Source organism: Mirounga angustirostris, unplaced genomic scaffold (assembly GCF_029215605.1).
Source record: "Mirounga angustirostris isolate CCGP_5_RB_7025 unplaced genomic scaffold, mMirAng1.0.hap1 SCAF_1, whole genome shotgun sequence".
NCBI classification, from domain to species: Eukaryota; Metazoa; Chordata; class Mammalia; order Carnivora; family Phocidae; genus Mirounga; species Mirounga angustirostris.
In genome coordinates this window covers 164,854,707-164,878,109 of record NW_026991709.1, presented here as the reverse complement: position 1 = coordinate 164,878,109, position 23,403 = coordinate 164,854,707, and the positions used below count along the sequence as shown (strand labels likewise).

General features: G+C 42.6%; 3 protein-coding genes across 9 annotated transcripts in view; 1 reads left to right on the top strand and 2 right to left on the bottom strand.

The window, feature by feature from the left end:
- Positions 1–16,008, top strand: part of FANCD2 (FA complementation group D2) — a 57,769-nt gene extending 41,761 nt beyond the window's left edge. For 4 of the 5 annotated variants that reach the window (XM_064592476.1, XM_064592478.1, XM_045861850.3 and 1 more), the window contains 12 exons: positions 2,206–2,316; positions 3,445–3,575; positions 4,893–4,986; positions 6,048–6,170; positions 7,372–7,465; positions 8,130–8,201; positions 8,897–8,935; positions 10,360–10,434; positions 11,407–11,481; positions 12,452–12,598; positions 13,840–13,920; positions 15,582–16,008. In XM_064592476.1, coding sequence (XP_064448546.1) covers positions 2,206–2,316; positions 3,445–3,575; positions 4,893–4,986; positions 6,048–6,170; positions 7,372–7,465; positions 8,130–8,201; positions 8,897–8,935; positions 10,360–10,434; positions 11,407–11,481; positions 12,452–12,598; positions 13,840–13,920; positions 15,582–15,656 — 1,117 coding nt within the window. In that variant the 3' untranslated portion in view covers positions 15,657–16,008. Of the gene's footprint in view, positions 1–2,205; positions 2,317–3,444; positions 3,576–4,892; positions 4,987–6,047; positions 6,171–7,371; positions 7,466–8,129; positions 8,202–8,791; positions 8,936–10,359; positions 10,435–11,406; positions 11,482–12,451; positions 12,599–13,839; positions 13,921–15,581 lie in introns of those variants that run through there. The other variant, XM_064592481.1, reaches the window with a different exon arrangement.
- Positions 6,328–6,589, bottom strand: LOC123833568 (NADH dehydrogenase [ubiquinone] 1 alpha subcomplex subunit 1-like). Its single transcript, XM_045861851.3, has one exon. It carries the CDS (start codon positions 6,587–6,589, stop codon positions 6,377–6,379), a length of 213 nt encoding a protein of 70 aa, XP_045717807.1. The 3' UTR covers positions 6,328–6,376.
- Positions 16,009–16,305: 297 nt separating the features above from the next.
- Positions 16,306–20,148, bottom strand: FANCD2OS (FANCD2 opposite strand). 3 transcript variants are annotated; one of them, XM_064592494.1, is made up of 3 exons: positions 19,524–20,148; positions 18,648–18,798; positions 16,306–17,573 (listed from the first exon to the last, which is right to left on the bottom strand). In XM_064592494.1, exons 2-3 carry the CDS (start codon positions 18,664–18,666, stop codon positions 17,029–17,031), a joined length of 564 nt encoding a protein of 187 aa, XP_064448564.1. In that variant the 5' UTR covers positions 18,667–18,798; positions 19,524–20,148; the 3' UTR covers positions 16,306–17,028. The 3 variants fall into 3 exon arrangements, with proteins under 3 accessions (XP_064448564.1, XP_064448560.1, XP_045719733.1); XM_064592490.1 differs by having other exon boundaries at positions 18,648–20,148; XM_045863777.3 differs by lacking the exon at positions 18,648–18,798.
- Positions 20,149–23,403: the final 3,255 nt, after the last annotated feature.

Sequence of the window (23,403 nt, the reverse complement as noted above, 5' to 3'; positions counted from 1 at the left end):
ACATCTGGATTTAAACTTTAGTTCCTCAGGGGCATCTTCTCTGACCCCTAGGGCAGGTAAGCTTCCTCCTTTCTGCCTAACTCCCAGTTTTCTCCTAATACTCTAGTATCCTCTTATGATAAGACTTACCACATTTTATTGCAGTTACTTGTTCATCTATCTTCCTTTCTAGACCATGAGCTTCATGGGAGCTGAAACCAATCATTGTATCCCCAGTCCTTAAAAACAGTGCCTGACAAAAGATTTGATCAGATGCCTCATCAAGGAGATATACAGATGGCAAATAAATACATGCAAAGATGTTCAATAATATTAGTTATTAAGGAATTCCAAGTTAAAATTACAGCATGGCTAAATGATGAAGACTTACCTTACCATATTGGTGAGAACATGGAACACCTGGAACTCTCACATGCTGCTGATGGAAATGTAAAATTGTGCATCCACTTTTGAAACAGTTTAGCAGTTCCTTAAAAAGTTAGACATACACCTGGCATACAACACAGCCATTCTACTCCTAGGTATTTACTCAAGAGAAATGAAAGCATATGTCTATACAAAATCTTGTGCACGAATGTTGATAGCAGCTTTGTTTGTAATAGCCCCAAACTAGAAACAAATGTCCATCAACTGGTAAATGGATAAACAAATTTTCATATGGTGGAATACTACACACAACAACATGGATGAAGAAAAAAATTATACTGGATAGAAACCAAGACCATAAGAGTACGTAGCATTTGATTCCATTTATATAGAACCCTAGGAAAAAGCGTATAATCTCTTAGTGATGAAAACAGATCAGTGGTTGCCTATCATTGGGTAGGAGGATGGAGTGAAAGATGGATTTCAAAGGAATATAAGGAAGCTCCTGGGGGTAATGGATATGTTCATTATTTTCATAGCAGTGATGGTTTCATGGGTTTATATATGTCACCTGATCAAACTGATCAATGTTTCAAATACATGCAGTTCATTGTATGTCACTTTGTATCTCAAAGCTGTTCCCCCCACAAAACCTGACCTATTATAGGCCCTCAGAATTCATTTATTGAAAGGCAGAAGGACTACCACTGGTGATGTAGAGATGCTTCTATAAGAGTAGAAAATCTAGGGTGCCTGGGTGGCTCAGTTGGTTAAGCGACTGCCTTCGGCTCAGGTCATGATCCCGGAGTCCTGGGATCGAGTCCCGCATCGGGCTCCCTGCTCGGCAGGGAGTCTGCTTCTCCCTCTGACCCTCCTCCCTCTCATGCTCTCTGTATCTCATTCTCTCTGTCTCAAATAAATAAATAAAATCTTTAAAAAAAAAAAAAAAAGAAAATCTAGGGGCTCAGATCGTGCTGGGCCTTGAAGGTCAGAAGAGTTTGAATGTTGTACAGAAAAGCAATTCTGGCATTTGATGATCAGAGGCAAGGTTTAATGAAATCAATTAGGAAAATCCTTTTGGCAGCAGTGTGCAGGACAGATTGGAAAGGGGTACAGAAAGACCAGTCAAAAGGTGTCTCAGTAATCTGCATATGTGATGATGATAAGGACCTGGCTTGGAGTGACGGCCTGAGCTTGGGAAGGAGGGAACAATAGGAAAGATAATCTGAAGAGAGAATTGTCGGGGCGCCTGGGTGGCTCAGTTGGTTAAGCGACTGCCTTCGGCTCAGGTCATGATCCTGGAGTCTCAGGATCGAGTCCCGCATCAGGCTCCTTGCTCAGCGAGGAGTCTGCTTCTCCCTCTGACCCTCCCCCTCTCATGCTCTCTCTCTCTCTCATTCTCTCTCTCAAATAAATAAAAAATTAAAAAAAAAAAAAGAGAGAGAATTGTCAAGACTTACAGAAGGAGTAAGTTTTTTATTGAGGACCTTTTATGGAATCGATACTGATTTAACAATTGACGAAGTTATTTCTGGTTTTTCTGGGGAGGAAGGCTGAGACTTCTCTAAAATGTAGCAAATGAAGAAGAGCTTTTTTCCCTGAAAATAAACCTAAGAGGACTGTTAGGTCCTTAAGGTAAGACTGTTTTAGGTGCCCTTCACCTTGTAGTGTGAGACTCAGAGCTGACTGAATTGGGTACCTGGGTACTTCCAGTGCTCTAGTTCTGCTTTTCCTCCATTGACTTACTGATGTTATAGCCTGGAGGCCAGGATCCTCAAATGCTGTTTAAGCAATCTTCCTAAAACTGAGCTCAACCATCTTACCTTGAATTTCCCTTAGGAGTGGATTTTTACAGCCTGAAAATCATAATTTACTGTATTCAGCCCTTGAGGTCCTTACCAACCGACTGAAACAAGGAGAGCCCGACCAGTCCTTGGAGGAATTGCTCAGGTAGGTCAGACTACATATCCCAGAGTGTTGTCCCAAAAACTAAAACAGAATTAGCAAGGTTTCTTGGAAATCACTTGGGTGTCCTCTCAGTAGTTGTGAGGGAAACTGATGTTTTCAGCTACTTTTCCTCAGTCATATGAGCTTTTTCATCTATGTATTCAGATAAATCCTGGAACATTAGAAACTGTTGAAAAAAATCCTACTAAATCTTTGGTATCCTGCATCCTGTAAAGTTGGCCTTTTTGGGTAATGATGTCGAAAACACTAGTGACCTGTAGTCAACTCTTGATTTTCCAGAAATCTACTCAGTCTCTCCGTAGGGTCAGGTAATTAGGTAGCAGTAGTTACCACTGATTTCCTCCCAGTCTTGAAAGAAGAGGAGCCTAGGCTGAGGGCAAGGCAGTGGAAGAGGGAGGTGAAAAGGAGATCTAAGAGGCATGGTTCCCAGCTTCCTATCCCAGCTTCAACCAGAGTAATTTTGTCTTTTACCTCCTCTACATTGTCTCTGGATCTGCAATTAATGCTTATCATCCCTGCCTATAGGGCAAGACCTTACTTCATTTTAAATATAGTGCTTTTAAATTTGTTTGACCTCCTTCCCACAATCAATCAGGAGAGTACACTCTAGTTTTATTTCAACTACAGTTTTGGATTAATTTTGACTCCCCATCTCCCATTATTTCAGTGCATTGAAAGCTGACCATATATATATATGGTACACTTATTAAAAGCTCTGCTTTCTCTGTCTTATAGTTTCCTTTCACTTTCCCTGTAAACCTAGAATTGAAACTTTATTCTCATTGTGTTGCCTTAGGCTTTAAGAGCAAATAATTTGTTCAGGGTTGCTCATGTAAGCATGGCGTAAACTCCTCTTTGGGTATCTTGGTGTACATGACCCCTTCCAAGCCAGCATTCCAGGCCCTGGGCTCTGTTCCGCCCTGGCTTTCTTCATGAAGGCTAAAGGTTCTCTATCAGGGTCTTGATAGAAGGTGGCCACAAAAGCACCTGAAAATGAGAAGGATTCTGATTAGACCAATAAATACGCAAGTCAACTTGGACAATTCATGAATTTAGACATATCTGTAACACTTGTCATATCTTTTTTATTCTTTCTTGTCTCCCTTACAGCCAGAGCTTCAATTACTTGCAGAATTTCTCTCACAGCGTTCCCAGTTTCCAGTGTGCTCTTTATCTCATCAGACTTTTGATGGTCATTTTGGAGAAATCTACAGCTCCTACTCAGAACAAAGAAAAAATTGGTGATGGGCCCAGATCCTCTTTTTTTTCTTCATGAATAGGATTAATAACTAACTCAAACTTACAAACTTAGGGCATCCTAGGACCTTGTATATTTTACATGTGAAACCCCCCATAAGAGTGGATGTGCCCTCTTGCCATATCAAGAAGGACATTTTCCCAGAAGGAGATATGACTGATTTCTGCTGATACTGTTTAGTCTGAGTTTGGTTAGTTCAGTTGGCTAGCTGATTTTCTGTTCGGCTTCTGTTTATTCGTGCCCTTTTTTTTTTTTTTTCTTGTAAATTATCTGAAACATTTGACAAAAAGAGATACAAACTGCTAGGTTAATAAAATGGGAGAAAGGAGAAATCAAGATTTGATTAAGTGTAAAGAAAGGCTGGGCCCCATTCCTGATCCTTTTTTTTTTTTTTTTTAAGATTTTATTTATTTATTTGAGAGAGACACAGAAATAGGGAGAGAAAGCATGAACTGGGAGGAGAGGGAGAAGCAGGCTTCTTGCTGAGCAGTGAGCCCAATGCAGGGCTTGATCCCAGGACCCCAGGATCATGACCTGAGCCGAAGGCAGACGCTTAACCGACTGAGCCACCCAGGCGCCCCTCCTGATCTTTTTCTTTAACTATTTTTTGTCATAGCTCTTTGAATGCAACTAATTATATATTCTAATTGGCAGCACACACAGGAAGCAAGAAGAAAATGCAAAACAAGCCTTTTATTATTTATTGTTGATTAAAAGGGGAGGGTTTTGTGGGAATCTTTAAGGTGGGCATGGCTTATTGATCTGCTCAGGAGGAACAAGATTGGTTGTCCTATTGCCCAGCAGTGTGTGTCTTTTGAGTTCATGTTTGTGTATGTGTCAGGGCAGGGTGAGATGGTGGGATGCATTGGGTCCTAGACAAACGGGTTTATTTCTGGTCAAAGGACCAGTAGAGCAGGAACCCATGGTAGCTTTTTCCAAATTGTCAGACTAGGAACTTCAGAGTAAATATTAAAAAAAAAAACACAACAATCCTTTTGATCATTAATCATCCCCCAAAAACCTGAAAAACAAGAGTATAGTCAATTTTCCATGCTTGAGGGGTGCCTGGGTGGCTCAGTCGGTTAAGCGGCTGCCTTTGGCTCAGGTCATGATCACAGGGTCCTGGGATAGAGCCCCACATCAGGCTCCCTGCTCAGCGGGAAGTCTGCTTCTCCCTCTCCCACTCCCCCTGCTTGTGTTCCTGCTCTCGCTATCTCTCTCTCTGTTAAATAAATAAAATCTTTAAAAAAAAATTTTTTTTTTTCCATGCATGAGGGTGTTTGTCTTGCTTCTCCATCAGCTTCGTTGGCCAAACAGTTCCTCTGTCGGGTGTGGCCAAGTGGGGAGAAAGAGAAGAGTAGCATCCCTACTGAACAGCTCCAAACTTTGCTCAGGTGAGAGGCTTGGTTTCTTTCCATGAGCCAAATAGTCCATATTGCCATTGTTGGGATCTCTTGCCAGGTGCCTAGGAACCCAGGTGCCCCACTGGTTCTTTTTTATACTGTCAGCTAGTTCCTGACTAGCTGGAGGAAATGGAGGCGTCTGCTGTTGTATTTTGCCTTGTTAACCAGAGTTAGGTAATAATTTGTTGCCTACTATATCCAAGACTCATCCATCACTTCCAAAGTGTCTAACTGTATTTCCAATTGAAACATCATTTCCTTTATCTCCTGATAATTACCTGCAATCTTCATTTGATTAAAAATAAATGCTCGTAGGGGTGCCTGGGTGACTCAGTAGGCTAAGCGTCTGCCTTAGGCTCAGGTCATGATCCCGGGGTCCTGGGATCGAGCCCTTCGTAGGGCTCCCTGCTCAGCTGGAAGTCTCCTCCTCTCCCTCTGCTCCTTCCCCTGCTCGTGCTCTCTCAAATAAATAAAATCTTTTAAAAAAAATTAATAGGGGCGCCTGGGTGGCTCAATCGTTAAGTGCCTACCTTCAGCTCAGGTCATGATCCCAGGGTCGTGGGATCGAGCCCCGCATTGGGCTCCCTGCTCAGCGGGAAGCCTGCTTCTCCCTCTCCCACTCCCCCTGCTTGTGTTCCCTCTCTCGCTGTGTCTCTCTCTGTCAAATAAATATATAAAATCTTTTTAAAAAAATTTATAAACACTAGTAGTTGTTTTAAAGCTAAGTACCTGGTGGGATGACTGGGTGCTCAGTTGGTTAAGCAACCAACTCTTACTTTCTGCTCAGGTCATGATCTCAGGTTCATGAGATTGAGCCCTGTATCAGGCTCTACGCTCAGTGCAGTGTCTGCTTGGAATTCTCTTCTCCCTCTCCTTCTGCCCCTCCCCCTGCTTGCATGGGTGCACCCACACACGTTCTCTCTAAATAAATAAAATATTTAAATTTAATAAATAAATAAATAAAGCTAAGTACCTGGTAATATGTCAGGAAAGAAATCTTGATTTAGGAATTCTGGTAACGTGTGTTTATATTCCTGTGGCTCTCAATGCAGCATTTACCTGGAGCATACAAACAGTGTTCTGAAGGCCATAGAGGAGATTGCTGGGGTTGGTGTCCCAGAACTGATCAATTCTCCTAAAGATGCATCTTCTTCCACGTTCCCTACCCTGACCAGGTAAGGGAGTTCTCTCCTCCAGTTTTTTTCCCTAATTAGAATCACACTGTCCAATGTATGTGGTTTCCAAATAACTACCTTACCCTTCATTTAATTTTTTTTTTGTTTTGTTTTTATTATGCACTACATTAATACACTGCCTTACCGTCTGGAAGGGGTAGATGAGTATGACGGAGTTATTTTTCATCAGTCAGGAAAATGCTTCCTTAATCGATATTCTCCAAACCCTTTGACACATAGTAACGATTAACTCCAGAGACCCGCCTATCTCTTTGCATCAAACTCCACTGATACGGATAATAGGCATCCCTTTTTTCCTTGCCTCCATTACTGAACCTGTGGATGTGCGCCGTGGCTACGCAATGGATGACCAAGCACACGGCCATGATGCCGATCCCGGGCAGGATCTCGAACCACATCGCAGTGCGGTTGCCAGGGCCAAACCCTGCCTTCCTGGCCTGGTAAAGATGACCCGGCCTCAGCCCCCTTCCCAGTAGGCTCACCCTTCATTTAATTCTGATACACATGGTAGGTACAGTCATTCATTCAACACATAGAATGTCTACTGTGCCTTTTTTTCAAGGGGCTCTCAGCCAACCCATGTGAAAGGACCTTAGTGAGGAATGAATTTTCAGTAGTCTTCAAAGACCATATTTAGTCATCAAACATCTCATGTTAGTACTTTCATCCTTTAAAAGTGAGACTAATATTTTAACCACCTTTAGGATAAAGTGTTGTGTCTAATCATGTACATCTCAATGGGTTTTTTATCTCATACAAAGTTTATAAAGCACTTTCACATTCTTTATGTCATTCGATCCTTTCAATGATTCTGTGAGGTAGGTATTATTATCCCTGTTGTACTGATGAGGAAAATGAGCATTAGAGAGGGAACTTACTCAGACTTACACAGGCAGTATGGAATTAGGAACTTGAACTTGGATCTTTTTACCACTACCTCACAGCTCCTTCCATGCCACTACACAGTCTCCCTTCATAAAGTTAATTCCTTTATTTGACAGGCCATCTTCTTGGGCTCCTTTGTGAATCCTTTCCACTCCCCTATCCTTTAACAGTGGACCCTAGTGAAAGGAAGTTCTGAGAGGTGGGGGAAGGAAATGACTTTTGATTCCTTGACTTCTTCCTTGGAAGTTCTTTCTAACCCGTCGTTGTGTGAGCATGCATGTTTTCCCCTCTTTAGGCACACCTTTGTCATTTTCTTCCGTGTGATGATGGCTGAACTAGAGAAGACAGTAAAGGGTCTTCAGGCTGGCACAGCAGCAGACTCACAACAGGTGGGTCAGATATTCCCACCACAAGAGGTAGACCTGGTTACTAGGAAGCTGCTGCATCTTCTATTTCTTGGGTCCAGGGTTTCTTCTAAACTACTTCCTTTGAGTTAGAGAGATCCAGGATTCTTTGTCAAAGAGTTCCTGGTTTAATTTCCTTTCCTTCCAGTTTGAGGGAGGATTGGGCTCTATACTCCCTGGCTACTGCCCAGAGGCAGGCTCAGACTGCTCCATAAGCAAGCCCTAGCTCTGGAAAAAATGTCTTTGGTCGCAGCCTCCCATGCCCGGCAGTTTGCTGCTCGTGCGCTGGCATGAGGTGAGCAGGCCTGTTTAAGATGCTGTGCTGCTGCCTGTTAACCAGAACTGAGCTAGACCGCTGAGAGCGTAGGAATCAGAGAAGCTGCAGGGATCTGGTCACCAGCAGGTATGTTGCAGAGGCTTTTTCCTACTTGGAAGTTCCTGAAGAGGAGTCCTCTTTAGAAACTCTCTATAAGGCACCCTATGCAGGCCTCAGAATCATCTGGTGGGTGCACTGGTAACATCTGAGAGAATAATTGGCTTAAATTAATCTTTGAATAGCTATGTAACCCAAGACCCATATATTAGTGGAAATACAGTAAGAGAAGTACTTGGCTGGTTCAGAAGTACCTATATATTTGGTTGCCCCCAGATTCATGAAGAGAAGCTCCTCTACTGGAATATGGCTGTTCGAGACTTCAGTATCCTCATCAGCCTGATAAAGGTGAGTGTGCAGGCTCCTTGACCCACCTCACCAGCTAACTACAGAAACCGAGAAGGGTCCTGGCTTCCAAAATGGACTCTCCCTGCTCGTTTCCCCTCCCTTTCTTGGGGACCTGTTCTCACCTTTCTTTTTCCCTTGTCCCTCTACCCATCCTGGATAATCCTTTCTTCTCTCCCGAGGCAGTGTCTTTTTCCTTCTCTCTCTTTCTCCTTCCCTATCTGTGCCACAATACTATTTAATGGCTCTCACCTTGTCTTAGGTCCTCTGTGACCCGAGCACATTCCCACTGTCACATTCTTCCAACCCTGAATGCTTTCTTTGTCCCATACACTCTGTACTCTTACCCACTCCATGATTTTGCTAGGCTATTCTCCCAGCTCAGAATGTCATTCTCTCTCCTTCCACCTCTCATCTATTTTTTTTTAAGGCTTCGCATCAAGGTTTGGATTTCTATAATGCCATCTTCTTAATATCCTGAGTTAGAATTCTTACTCTTTGCTTCCGTGTTCCTTTTTTGAACTTCAGTGATGGTGATTACTTTATTCTGTTTCATAATTAATTTAATTGTTGACATGCCTTCTTCATTTTAGAATTCTCTATGACACCCAGAGCTGTGCTTTGCACAATGGGGAAGAGGCTGGCGGTGCTCAAACAAGCAGACCTCAGCTTTGGTTTCTTGTCTTTTGTATCTCCAGGTGTTTGATAGTCGTCCTGTTCTGCATGTATGTTTGAAGGTGAGAGATTGACCTGGCCCTCTTTTTTTTTTTTTTTTTTTTTAAGATTTTATTTATTTGTCAGAGAGAGACACAGCGAGAGAGGGAATATAAGCAGGGGGAGTGGCAGAGGGAGAAGCAGGCTTCCTGCTGAGCAGGGAAGCCCAATTCGGGGCTCGATCCCAGGACCCTGGGATCATGACCTGAGCCGAAGGCAGATGCTTAACTGAGCCACCAGGCGCTCCTTGACCTGGCACTCTTTAGTATTTATTCTTCCTGTGGATCTTTCTAGAAATGGCCTCAGCTGAAAGGAGTTGCTTAATACTTTGCCCACAAGCCAGATTTTTTGGAATCTGTGCTAACAGGTGGTAGTTTAGAAAAGACAGTGGATATGTTTTCCCACAGTAGTGGGATGACTGGAGAAGCTGATTTTTCTATGAGTTTGAAAACTTTTGACCTGAGTCTGAGAACTATGGGGAGTGGCTTCAGGACAGCTGACTTCAGGAGCACTAGTCACTCCTTGCCATTCCTTCCCAGGCAATAGGGAGGAAGGAGTGGTGGGTGATTCCTCTTTTTATTTTATTTTAATTAATTAATTTTTTAAAGATTTATTTATTTATTTGAGAGAGAGAAAGAGTACACATGCACACAGGGCAGAAGGGCAGAGGGAAAGGGAGAGTTTTAAGCGGACTCCACTCTGAGCACAGAGCCTGATGCAGGGCTCCATTTCATGACCTTGAGATCATAACCTGACCTGAAATCAAGAGTTGGACGCTTAACCAACTATGCCACCCACACATCCCCGATTCCTCTTTTTAAAGCCCATGGCTGGCCTCATGAATGTGGAAGCTGGTATCCTGATAACCCAAACTTGTCTCCCTGGGGGAGAGCCCAGATTAGCCCTAGATTTGATGATGGGTTAGGAGCTAGGAAACGTTATGAGGAGAATGTGTCTTTCCTACTCCTTATGGTTCCTTCCAATTGGATGGCGCCCCATTCTTGTTATCCCCTGGTTCCTCTCTTCCTCTTTACTCCACCCTGGTGCCAGTGCAGAAAATGGGTAAGAAGGGGGAGTGATTTATCTGATTGGTAGATTTGGCAGTTAGTTATGTACTTCCTCAGCTCTACACGGTTTTTTTCCTTTTGTGAGTAAGTGGTTCTCAGACAGCTGGTCCACCTGTTTTCTATGGCCTCTGCCCATTGGCTGTGTCTAGGATAGTTAAGTCTGCCTAACTCTGAGGCTTAGTTAGAGGCCCATTTAATTTTTGCATTAAGCTTACATTTTCCAAATTAACTTTTGGACTCTTCCCAGTTTATCTTTTTATATACGAAAATAAGAAAATAAAACCCCTGGGCTGGGTGATGCTATGCTACCTCAGGCAGGGGCTCTTTGTGTGCAAGACCTCAGTAGGGGTCATCACCAGTGTGTCTCTTCTCTTCTTCAGTATGGACGTCTCTTTGTGGAAGCATTTCTGAAGCAGTGTATGCCGCTCCTAGACTTCAGTTTTAGAAAACACCGGGTAAGAACTGAGAGCACAGAAGAAAGATGGGTTCTGTACAATTGCTCAGAAGATCTATCCATGGTGGCTCCTAGGCTGGGAGTGGGGGCGGTCCCCTTGCCCAGGTTCTGGGCCACAGTTCTACTCTGGCTCCTTTGATCCACTTCAGCTATCACCAGAGATGCCCATATTGGACTGAATATTCCAAAGTAGGCTGAACTTTAGACCCACTCTGATTAAACCCACCTTTCTACTTCTACGCCAGATCTGAGGGTGGTTGCTCCTTTTAGCTTGGTTTTATTGTGTTGCTACACTCCTAGGACCTCGATATCAGTGTGTCATTTGCTTATTCCTTTGTGCTTGTCTAAGTCTACCCTCAGGAATAATAATAATAATTCATGTGTGTCATAAACTCTTTGCTGTTGTAATGGGTAGTCTTTTTTTTTTTTTTAACATGCAGACTTTTTTTTTTAACTTTTATTTTTTAAAGATTTTACTTATTCATTAGAGAGAGAGAGCACGAGCAGGAGGAGGGGCAGGGAGAGATGGAGAGGGAGAAGCAGACTCCCCGCTGAGCAGGGACCGTGATGTGGGGCTTGATCCCAGGGCCCCAAGATCATGACCTGAGCCAAAGTCAGACACTTAACCGACTGAGCCACCCAGGCGCCCCTGTAATAGGTAGTCTGGAGAGGTTTTTTTTGGCCAAGTGAGATCCAGGGTTATAGTAATGAAATAAGGATAGTAACAAAGGTGATGATTTCTTACACATATTTAGCAAGTTTGCAAGACACTCCCACAGTATTTGGTTGGTTCCTCATAACCTAGAAAGAGAAAGGGGGGGATAGCTAGTAAGCCCTAGCTTCAAGGGCCAAATTGAGATGATTGCTAATACACAGCTGGAACCTGTGGAGCTTATCCTCTTTGGAGCCCTTGGTTGCATCTAAAATGAAATGAGAGCATTTAATATGGCATTTATGATTTTGTTGGTTGTAGGAGGATGTTCTGAGCTTACTGGAAACCTTCCAGCTGGATACGAGGCTGCTTCATCACCTGTGTGGGCATTCCAAGGTAAGAAGGAAAGCAGGTCATGGCACCAGCCTGCCTGTTGGCTTAATCAGCAGTGTGATTAGGAGATCCACAGGCTCCAGTTCCTTCTTCCTTTTTTACTCTTCTTGAGTCTTTATTTTTGAGACTGTCTGTCCAAAGGCAGTTTAATTCAGAGTGCTCAGATCCTTAGTTGCTAGTTGAAATTGGGCAGTCATGTAGAGGGCAGTTTCTGCATCTGAAGTTTGACTCAAACTCCATAGCTCTATTTCCTGTAGAAGCTTCTCTTTGGTGAGAGATATAGAATGTTGGTGGACGTGTTGCTTCTATAACGTACTCGGGTGGGAGGAATATTATGTAAGTGACGATTCTTTGCTAGAGACAAGAGGTGGTTCTAAAAGCAGACATCTTCAGAGCTTTTCAGCTGTACTATTTACTTGTCAAGGAACACATCTGTCTCTTGTGAGAACATTTTACCATTAGAGGATTTTTCCACTTAAAGCCTACAATTGAACCATTGTCACTTTTTGTCTGAAGAAACACAGAACCATAGAACTCTGTAGTCATGGGCAAACCAAATTCTTTTTCAGTCTATTGCTCACTTCTTCCCCTGGTTCTAACTTTAGAATTTGTTGAACAATGGAGTTTTAGGGACACCTAGCTAAATAGGGATACTCTGTTGTTTAATATCAGTATAATACATGTTCAAGAACATTTTAGGTAAATTCATTGATAATTGGTCAATAAGAGGTCATGAAGAAGAACCTAAGGTGTTGGTGGTATGTCTTCTAGGCTCTTTTACCTTGAAGGGGAGCTGCCATTCTCTTCAGAGTACTCTGCCAAACTGCTGTTTAATGGAATATGTCTCTGACCTATACTGGAAGGACTTATGCTCTTATTCAGTGTTCAAGATATCAGGAATTCAAAAGTTTCTGTATAGGAATGTGAAAGCATGATAAATCCAGATGAGTTGGGTGCTTTTGTTTCCATTTAGATTCACCAGGACACGAAACTCACCAAACATGTGCCTTTGCTCAAAAAGACCCTGGAGCTTTTAGTTTGCAGAGTGAAAGCCATGCTTATCTTCAACAATTGCAGGGAGGCTTTCTGGCTGGGCAACCTCAAAAACCGGGACTTGCAGGTAAGCCTAGGGCCCAGCCCAAGATAATCTACTCCCACTCTTTGTGAGAGCATTAGAAGGTATGTCAAGGAGGTCAACTAAGCCTTGTTCTCTCTATAAGACTTGCCTTTCTCTTAAGGCTGTGGCCATTTACCTTTTAAAGTTAGGAGACACTGCTTCTGGTCTTAGTCATGGGTTCCACCCCTCATCCTAGCCAGCAAAGGCACCAAAACATACCACTGATAACAACAAGGCTGCAGCGATAGAAGAGCCAGATCAATAAAACCTCTCTCCTTAGCCAGAGTGGGCTCCTGTAAGTACTACCGGGGGTAGATTCATAATAACAATTGTTTATGTGGACAAACTTTTTAAATTATTTTGGGTCTTTTTCTAAACCACTCTGTCTTATTCCTGAAATTATTCTCTGCCTAATTTTTTTTTTTATAGCCTTGTAAGTTGATTTTATTTTAATTTTTTATTGTTCTCTGCCTAATTTTAACAAATAAACATTTCTAAGGTGTTTGAACTGTCTGGCTGAAATCTTATATGGCTATAGTACTCCTTTGGAGTTTTAGCAATTTTCATATAGGATCCAAGTCCTTCTCATTCATGTTTACAATAGGTGAGGGGTTTATAATCTTACATATGAAAAGAATAGCACCCCAGAGACTTTGTTTCCTTTCTTCACATTTGCTCTATGAGGTACTATTATTTCCATGATACTATTAAACAAAATACTATAATAAAACAATACTATTGTTTCCATGAGAAAAGTGAAGCTTGGAGAGGTTAAGTAACTTACCTAAAGTCATTCAGCAATAAGTGAGAGGTGCCAGGGTTTGAGTCCAAAGAGAAAGGATGAAAAGCTGATGTTCTTAAACCACTTTGTATACTGTCTTTCAGCCTCAACATGGCCATTTGTAGTTGGTGTGTCGTTGGTCATATACTTTAAGGTCTTTGGGAAATTTCAGAACAATATTTACCAATACATCCTGGCCTTGTAGAATCTAGTATGATATTAGAATACAGCAATGGACTTTTTGTAAAACTACATATTCTATTAGAGCCACACATATCTCAGAAACCTTGGGTTGATTATCACTACTCTAGATACTAAATCACAGGTTGATGTCCGTGTTTGACCATGTTTGAATGCCTAGAATATTATCTTTTCTATTGCCTTTAAACTAAGCCTTTCTCCCCTTGAAACCCCAAATATGATAATTATAACCCACCATTTGTCTTGGCCCATTCACATTTAGGGTGAAGAGATTAAGTCCCAGAACTCCGAGGAGAGTGAGGATGATACAGCATCCCAGGTTTCCAAGAGCAAAGCAACGGAGGTATCTCTGCATAAGGCCCAAGTGTGCAGTTGATTGATGTATTTTGTTAATTATTCTGAGTCAGTAGAAAGTATAGAAATTTTACTGTTTATGGGTTTTTTTTTTAAGTTTATTTATTTATTTTAGTTACCTCTGTAGCCAACCTGGGGCTTGAACTCACGACCCCAAGATCAAGAGTTGCGTGCTCTTCCAACTGAGCCAGCTAGGCACACCCTCCCTGCTTATGTTTGTTTTTTTTTTTTAAAGATTTTATTTATTTATTTGACAGCGAGAGAGGGAACACAAGCAGGGGGAGTGGGAGAGGGAGAAGCAGGCTTCCCGCTGAGCAGGGAGCCCGACGCAGGGCTCGATCCCAGGACCCTGGGATCATGACCTGAGCCGAAGGCAGACGCTTCATGACTGAGCCACCCAGGCGCCCCTCCCTGCTTATGTTTATAATCAAAGATTTCTGTGCCCATCTCCATTCTCTCCAGAAAAGTTTCTGTTTTTATATGAGTTCTGTGGGGGCCGGAAGAGTATCTCAAGTTGTGGCATATGTTATAGAGTTAAAAATTCCTTTTCATTATTCATATTAAATTTGTATCAAACTATTTTAGAGGGGAGAAAAGGTCAAGTGTTCTCTGAGTGCTGAGAAGAAAGAGTTAAAACATTTAAATATGTTGTTTGAATATATAAAATAGAAATATGAGCACATTAGGTGAAAGCTAAAGCACAGAATCAAAAGCTGCAATCACTGAGGACTATAGTAAGAGTAGGGGTCCTTATTCTTTTCTGGGCCACTTTTAGGACTTTAAAGAAAGCTGAAGAAAAATGTATACGTTTATAAAATTTTGTTAAAATTCAGGTGGGTTTTAGATACCAAGAAGCTCAGATTTAAGAACCCCTGCTGTGGGGCGCCTGGGTGGCTCAGTTGGTTAAGCGACTGCCTTCGGCTCAGGTCATGATCCTGGAGTCCCGGGATCGAGTTCCATATCGGGCTCCTTGCTCAACAGGGGGTCTGCTTCTCCCTCTGACCCTCCCCCGTCTCATGTGCTCTCTCTCTCTCATTCTCTCTCTCAAATAAATAAATAAAATCTTTAAAAAAAAAAAAAAAAAGGAAGAACCCCTGCTGTGAAGCCTCTCTATAATGCAATTTGAGGCTAATGCAGAAAGATCATTTAGCATGAAAAATACTTTTATTATTTGTATAGTATACCTCTACCTTGTTCTCATAAAAAAATTTTGAAGCAGACAATACTTTGGTACTTTCTCCTAATAAGCAAACCTCCCAGATTAGAGTTACAGGCCAAAGAATTTTATGCTGAATTCGTATTAGATACACCAGAATTCTTAATTTAGCAAACATTCCATTCTGTATTGAGTGCCTGCTTTATTCTATGTCACACACATGCAGTAGAGGTGGAAAACCATGGCTTATTTAGAAATCATGTGAATTTGGTTCAGTTGCAGAATGTCATAGGTCAGTATCACAGTGGCCTACCTCCATGGTCATGATAGAAGAAAAATGGGGGAGCTTCGATTCCTTTTTCAAATGAATGGCTTAACACCTATCATTGATTTTAACAATGATACAGTACAGTTATAAATCCTATGGGAGCAGTACTGTAATTCATGGGGTCACCTAGATGACCTAAAATATCTAATTATCCTTTGCCTCTTAGGATGGTGAAGAAGATGAAGTAAGTGATGGAGAAAAGAAGCAAGATAGTGATGAGAGTGATGATGACTCCAACTAGACCACAGAGAGACGGATGCCCCTTCTCCATCTCTGCTAGCCTCTTCCCATTTTGTGTTCAGGGTTTGGAATCTGCGGTCTTACCTTCCTTACCGGAAGCATCCTGTTTTGTCATTAGGAGGGTGGGCTTTACTGAATCACCTTAATTGTGAATTTCACAGGTCATCTAACATCATCAAAGACCCTGGCTCAGGATTCCACTGTAGCGTTACTTACCAGTCTGGGCAAACATGGCAGTGCTTTGCTGTGGAATAGTCAACAATTCTGGGCTTTGAAAGCTAGTTTTGAAACTTAGAAATTTAGGATTGTACCAGTTTTACAAATAAATTCTGTTTTAAGTTCTGCCTCAACTACCTCATTCCTCTTTCTGAATGTCCTTCCTAAATCAAGGATTACATGGAATTCAGTTGGGGTTTATGCAGAGAAATAATGGCAACTGGTGCCAACACATCAGTTCTACCAATTAAAACCATGTTTCCTATTCTTTATTTGAGATGAGAAGATCTTTGTGATGTTTTTGGAGGAGTAACAAATTTCTGGTCAATGCCCAAAGAAAGTCCAAAAGGAAAATTCTGGGTGCTTTTTAAAAATTTTTTGGTCATGTAGATAGAAGATAAAAAGGGAAAAGTCACCATCAAATTCATGTTGACTTTGTATATATGTTTATTTCCACATTATTCTGAGTTATACCTATAGACTTATTATAACAATTCTGCAGAATTACTAATAGTACACCAGCTAAAATGGTGAGCTCTCATGTGTTCTGCCAGAAAGCCCAGTTTCATTGCTGCTTCCAAGTTCTTTCTTGCCAGGCTATAAATATTCTTTAATATTTGCTAATATTACTATCCACTTTTGTACTCTCCAGTGGTATTAGGATGTGGTTGGTTAAGGTTTTTTTGTTGTTGATTTGGTGGGGTAGATTATTTGTTTTGTTTTTATAATTTTTTTTAATCCTTGACCCATCTATAGATTTTTGACCCCTTCATCCTCATGTACTTGGAAAGTCATAATCTCCTTCCTTGATACCCCTTTGTTTCCCCATCTCATTGTGGTCTTAGATGTTTAAGTGAGTTCACACTAGGCTCATTGGTTTATATGGTTTAATGGTTCTTTCTCACATGTACATGTCAACACTAGTTTGACTCTTTTAAATGTTGTTCAACTTTACAATGGAAATGTTCTCCTTTGCTCTGTCACTGGCCTTTGGGGGGAGGGGGGAAGGAGGAAAGGGGTTCCTGAATTATCACTGCTTGACAGAAAAGCAAGATGGCTCAGATGATGTCAGTTTCTTTTACATGGACAGGTTTCTGTAAGCTTCAGGCACATAGCACAGGACATGGTATGAGGAACAGGAATCAGATGGGAACCCTTTACTTGGAGTGTTGCAAGGCAAAGGTGCACTTCTTATATGTTGCATACAGTAAGAGGATAGAGCGCAGCATCTGTTTGCACATGGTCACTGTCATCTGAATCTGAGGTTCCTTAAGTCCAGTGGGCCACTGGTTCTCCCGGCTGGTGATTTTGCAAAAGGCTGATTTGTCTGAAACTCTGAAGGTCCCAGTCCATTTTGGTGGCTGAGCTGTGATGACCCTGCCAAACACGGAATCCACTCCACTGAGGCGGATAGGCTGGGGCTTCCTGACCAGCCCTTTCTTGTTGTTCATGGTTCGGAGCTCTGATGTGTGGCAGGGTAACTTGGGACTCACCCCAGGCTCCAGAAATGGGCTGTCTAGGACTAGAGTGACCTCTTGAAAGCACAGCTGCACTTCAAGGTCAGAAGGGGTATGTGGGAAGCAGGGGGAAGCCCTAAAGGGATGCTTTGAAGAAGGTGTAGGTGTTGTGTGCCGCAGCCATTGGAAGCTCTCGTCCAGTGGGGTCCATGGTGACCAAAGCTGGTATCCTGCCATTGACAGTCCTAAAGAAGAGGAATCAGAACATGGAATTTCCCTAGCGTGGTTTGGGGGAGGGCACGGCCGTTTAATTTCACATTTATTTGTTTCATTATTGACTTTAACTTACTCTGTAGTTCTCCTTAACAGATTCCAATAGATGTTAAGGATACTAGTAATTCTATAAAGGGCAGTAGTGGATGGTAACAAGTATTGAATCTGGCAACTGCTATGTATACTAAAACTTTATTAAATCTTATCACAAGCCTCTGAAGGTAGGTTTTAACCTATTTTACAGGTGAGGAAATGGAATTGTCCAAAGTGGAATAATCCCAGTTCACTATTAGGACATATACTGTGTTGTTAACTGCTGAAGACAGAATCTACACCTCTGAGGGGACAGAGGCTGCTGGCACTTCATGATGAGACATTATTTGTGGTTAGAAGCTCAGAAAAGCCAGGTCTTACTAAATATTTGTGACTCTAATTCCTGGTACTTCATACCAGTGGTTCTCAAAGTGTGATTCTGGCACTAGCAGCTTCAGCATCATCTGGAAATGTAGAAATGCACATTCTTGGGCCCTACTGGGAAACTGGGGGTAGGGCTTGCAATCTGCATTTAAACAAACCCTCCAGGGGATTCTGATGTACTCACAGTCTCAGAATTTCTTATGCCATCCCTTTTAAGGAACTTAAGGTTTTCGGTATTAGTTATGGAGACAGTCTCCTCTTGGCCCTAAAAACCTGTTTTCTGACGGGAACAGCTCTCTCAGAGCCCTGAGCTACTTATGTACCACCTCAGAAGAATTACACCAGGCTAAAAGGAAGAAAAGTTTCCAAAGGACAGTCTTAAAAATGGTTAAAGCTAATTCTTCTATGTGTGTTTTGTTTTGTTTTTGGTTTGTTATGGGCAACCTAGTGATTAAGATCTTGATTCTCCCCCCCCCCCGCCCCCACCTTTGAAGAAAAAGCAAAGGGCTGGGAAGATGTTGCTAACTATTTAAGTAGAATTTGGATTTTCCATCATTCTACTTTAAAACTGCCAATATATAAAAGGTTTTACTGAATTCAGAAGAAGCCAACATTTCTTGAGCACCTACCTATTATGGTAAGGGGCATAGCAGTTCCCTTTTCTTTCCAGCCAAGTATATTTCTCTGCCCCTTCTCTCTTCTCCCACAAAAGGTAACAGCAGCAGATCTGATCCCATCCCATCCAGTAATTGCCCAGGAAATGCTGTGAAAAGTTGACTCCTCCACCATAGTTTGTAAGACAGTAAAGTTCATTTTAAAAAAAGAGTTGATGACATTTCAAACCAGAAGACCTGTCCCTGACTGTGGGTAGCATAAAGGAGATTTGTTGTTTTCCTTCGACTGTTCTGTCTCTCCTTATCTTTGTACACTCCTTCACATACTGTGTTCAAATATCTGGACTGCTTTAGGATGAAAAATTGACACTGAGGGGATGGTTATCTATTACAAACAGCCTATGAAAGTCTTCTGATGCTTGCTATCATCACCCTGAGAGAATACATCCAAGATCAGGGCTGCTCTGGTACAGCACCATGGCAAGGTGGGGTGTGGAGGGTGTTAACTCCCTCAGTATATGACCAAAAAGATTATTTAATCCCAGGATCCTTTTCCTGACTCCCCTCCTAAGAGCAAATAGGGCCAGACGTAAAAGGCTTTTTATCAAATGTCCCGCCTTAAGTACTGGACAGAACGAACGTGGGGATGAGAGGGCTTCTGATCCCAGATCTTTAAGCCACTTCCACCAAGTTTTAAATCAAGACGATTCACCCCTCTGCTCCCACCACCCAGAAATCACTGTCATCCACTCCAAGAGGGTTTGAACCTTGGAAGTCTGTTCAAGCTGCTTTAATAGCTCCCAGATAGGGAACACCTTGTACTCCTGGCCAAAAAGTCTTCCCTTTCATACTCCTCCCGTTCCAAGGAACCGAGTCCCTCGATTTCCCCACCTGAGAAAGGGGAAGTAAGCGTCCAAATGCAGCTGAGGTCCTCGTGAATTGTGATTCCGATCCTGATCCAGAGAGGCTGGAGCTACCAGGAGTGGGGAGGCTCCCCGTCCCAGCGGGAAGAAGGGGCTTGTCCCCCGGGGATCCTTAACCGGGGGTGGAGGTCAGACGGCTCTGGCCGAAGCGGACGTGGCGGTGGGAGCCCGGGCCCGGTCCCACCATCCGGGCCGGGGGCTCACCTGCTGAACTCCGCGGGCCGCACGCTCCAGAGTGGCGGCCGCTGTTTCCTGGCCGCATCTTTTCTCCACTGGGCGCCTGGCAACCGCCTTTGTGACCCTGGGCCGCGGGAGTAGCCCGAGCCGCCGTGGGGGTGGGGGCTCGAGGCGCCCGGCTGGCGGGCTTCAGGGCCGGATGCCCTACCCCCACCTCCTTGGAACGCCCAGTCCAGGACTCCGCCTTCAGGAATGTGGGTTCGAATCCCGTCCTCTCCGTTCCGCCGCCTCCTCCCTACCCGCCACACCTGTGTGCTTTTGAGCTAGTCAGGGCGGGCGGACACGCCCACTTCAAAGGGTGTGGTCAGACCTACAGGAAAGTCCCCGAGCTTGTAGTTAGTGTTTAGTCTTGACTCCAAACTGTCCTGAGTGGGTATTCAGGCTCAAAGCTTTTATTGCTGCATTGGAATGATCCCAGCGCAAGGAGACAACTTATAAATAAATGCTCGCTTCTCAAGAGCAAGAAGAAAGGCACATGTCTTCCCTTGACTGACCAAAAATTTTTTTCTGCCTCCTATTAAACCTCAAAAAAAACAATGCTGTCCTCTTCTCACAAAGCTGCAAAACTGACCGTTTCACCATAGTAAAAGTGATTTGAGAACTTCGTAAGCGTCACTGCAATTTCCTTGGCAGGCTGAGGGAAGAGAGGTCTACCCAATTGACTCACTATATCCCCTGTGCCTGGCTATCCTGCCGCCTGGCTATCCTGCAGCCCGGCAGTGTGAAGTATTTGTGGCAAGAATTAACTAATGGCCCCACCTGCCCTTACCTTGTACACCCAGAAATTGCCCTTGCACTTTGCCAACTGTAGAGCACAGCACACATAAGAGCTATCACCTTTCGTCTGGCTCGTTGGGTGAAGCTGAACGGGAGAGATGGGGGCGGTGGGGGCGGACTCAGGCTAAAGACCCTGATTTGGAAGACCAGATGGTTTTGAGGGACTTGTCGAGAATTGTCAGATGGGGTGTGTGTGTGTGTGTGTGTGTGTTGCACCCTGTGGAAGGAGAAGTGGAGAGTTTGGAAGCGAAGTCAGAAAATGAAGAGGGGGCAGAGAGTGATGAGTCTTGGAAGACACTGAAATGATTTGAATTGCAAAACTTTGTTTTCCAGTAAGTTTATTTTTATTTTCATCTCAAAAGAGACTGTTATTTAAAAAGCAAACAAAACAGTTTTTATTGCACAGTTGGGGTTTTTTAATGAAAGTCCCAAAAGCAAAATTGTATAATTACAAGTTTTTGGATAGAGAGGGCTTCGTGCTGTTATGACAATCTGTACCACAGTCCTCTGTGCAGTCTGCCAGCTCTCAGGGATCTATTTTTGGAGGTACCATTTGCTTTACCTCTGGCTCTGATACTCCAGTTCCATGGCTACCACACAGATATGGAAAACTGGAATCTCCCATACTACCTGTTACTGATGACCTACAACATCAACTTTGTCTGTATCATGCAGCTCTCAACATTCTGTGTGCACTGTCCTCAGGGATTGTCATGACACTAACCACATTTGCTCTGCCAAAAGATGATTCAGTTCTTTTCAAAGAAGCTAGCAACATTGCCATGGTGCACATGCTATATCCTTAGCCACGTAAATGATGGTCCAAGTGCACATGATTGCAAAAAAGATTCACATGACCATGCTTAATGCAATTGACACATTTCTTCAAGAATTTGTTCCACACTGATTATTACATGTGGAGTCATTGACAAGATTCCTCAAGTTCTGTGAAGCACATGACAGACCCAAAGTCAGGGAACTTGTTCTTTTATGCTGAGGCAATCTACCACCCAGAAACACTCCTTGTTGCACCAGCAGCATTCCCAAAGGGCTTGCCTCTGTACCCATTGTAAACAGTTTCTGCAGTGAAGAACTACCACGCTGACAAACCCATACTGAAGGACTGCCTGACAGCAAGCTCCCTGAGGCATGTAGGAAAAAGCGCCAGAAGTCCAGAGGAATATTCTTCACTCTAGGACAGCACCATATCCTTGAGTTGTTTGGAATTACAGGGGAGATCCTAGAACAGGTGTATAGGAAGTCCAGCAAAAGGAGAAGAGCTGAGCCTGACTTATCTCATGGAAGGCCATTAATCATAAAAAACAAAATGTTGGATAGATATGTGTACTTAATTTTCTGCTTTCTGCATAAAAAGAAAATGTAAACTGATCATGGGTGCCTGCTTTGTGAAGAGTGAGGCACTGTGCTTAGTGTTCTATTTATTCTTTCTCACAGAATTCCAACAATCCTAATCCATCCATGTTGTTGTTCCTGTATTACACATGAAGAAAAAAAGTTCATAGGGGTGAAGTGACTCCTCACTGATAGATTTGTGATTTGAAACTGAGATGCCCTGCCTTTAAAGGAAAAGCAGATCTATCTGATTTCTCTGTGATGTGTGAGCAAGATACTACAACAGCATCACTTGGGAAGCAGGATCTTGAATGGCAGTTAGTCCTCTGGATACCTGGGGTTTGATATTTAGGGTTGATATTTATTATTTTAGTAACCATTTCTATGAATACGTAGGAGAGTTCAGAGGCCTTAGCTTGTTTTCAGATTGGTACAGTAAAAAGATACGGGAGTCTGGAATCAACTGGTGAAGATCCACCACTTAATTGACTGTGTGACCTTGAACTTCAGTTTTCTCATCTGTAAAATGAGAAGCCTCTTCCTGATTTCCTTTCACAGGGTTTGTGAGGGTTCAGTGAGGTAATAGCTATAAAAGCAGCTTTATAGCTTGTAAAATCTCATACCAGAGTAAAGGGCTGTTAGTAAAGATTTCTTCCCAGCTACTGCTAGAAGCAATCCGTTGAACATTTTTTTTAATAAAAGGCATGTATTGCACAAAGCAGATTGTAAAAATTCTCTTAAACAAAAATAAAATTGGGGCGCCTGGGTGGCTCAGTCTTTAAGTGTCTGCCTTCGGCTCAGGTCATGATCCTAGGGTCCTGGGATCGAGCCCTGCATCGGGCTCCCTTGCTCCGCGGGAGGCCTGCTTCTCCCTCTCCCATCCCCTCTGCTTATGTTCCCTCTCTCGCTATGTCTGTGTCAAATAAATAAAGATCTTAAAAAAATAAAATAAAATTGTCCATAATTCCACTACCTTAACAAACCAGACATTGGCATCTTTCATATACCCTTCTTGTCCTCAAGCAGACATAATTTTCATATAGTTGCAATTAAAGAGAATTTTGTATTTTTTTCCCCTTCAGCTTATCATGTATGTTGTCATAGTGTTCATAATTACTATTTAAATGACTGCATGATATTGCCGTAGGAGGCTGTACCATTGTTTAGCCATCCCCAACTATGGAGATATAGTTGTTTTGTTTTTTTAAATAGATAATGTTACAAAGAGCACCTTTGTGCTTAAAGTGTCTTTTTTTTTTTTTCTTTTTCAACGATTTTCTCAATGAAATGATTAGGTCAAAAAAGTTTGAATTTTTTGACAGTTCTTGCTATCAACTTACAAATTTCCTAAAGGAGTTGTGCCAGTTTACAGTGCGACCAGTTATTTAGGGGCCTATCAATTTTCCCTCAGCCTCTCCATCACTGGGTATTATTGTTAAAAAAAATAATAATAATACTAACGTTTTGTTTATTTGATGACT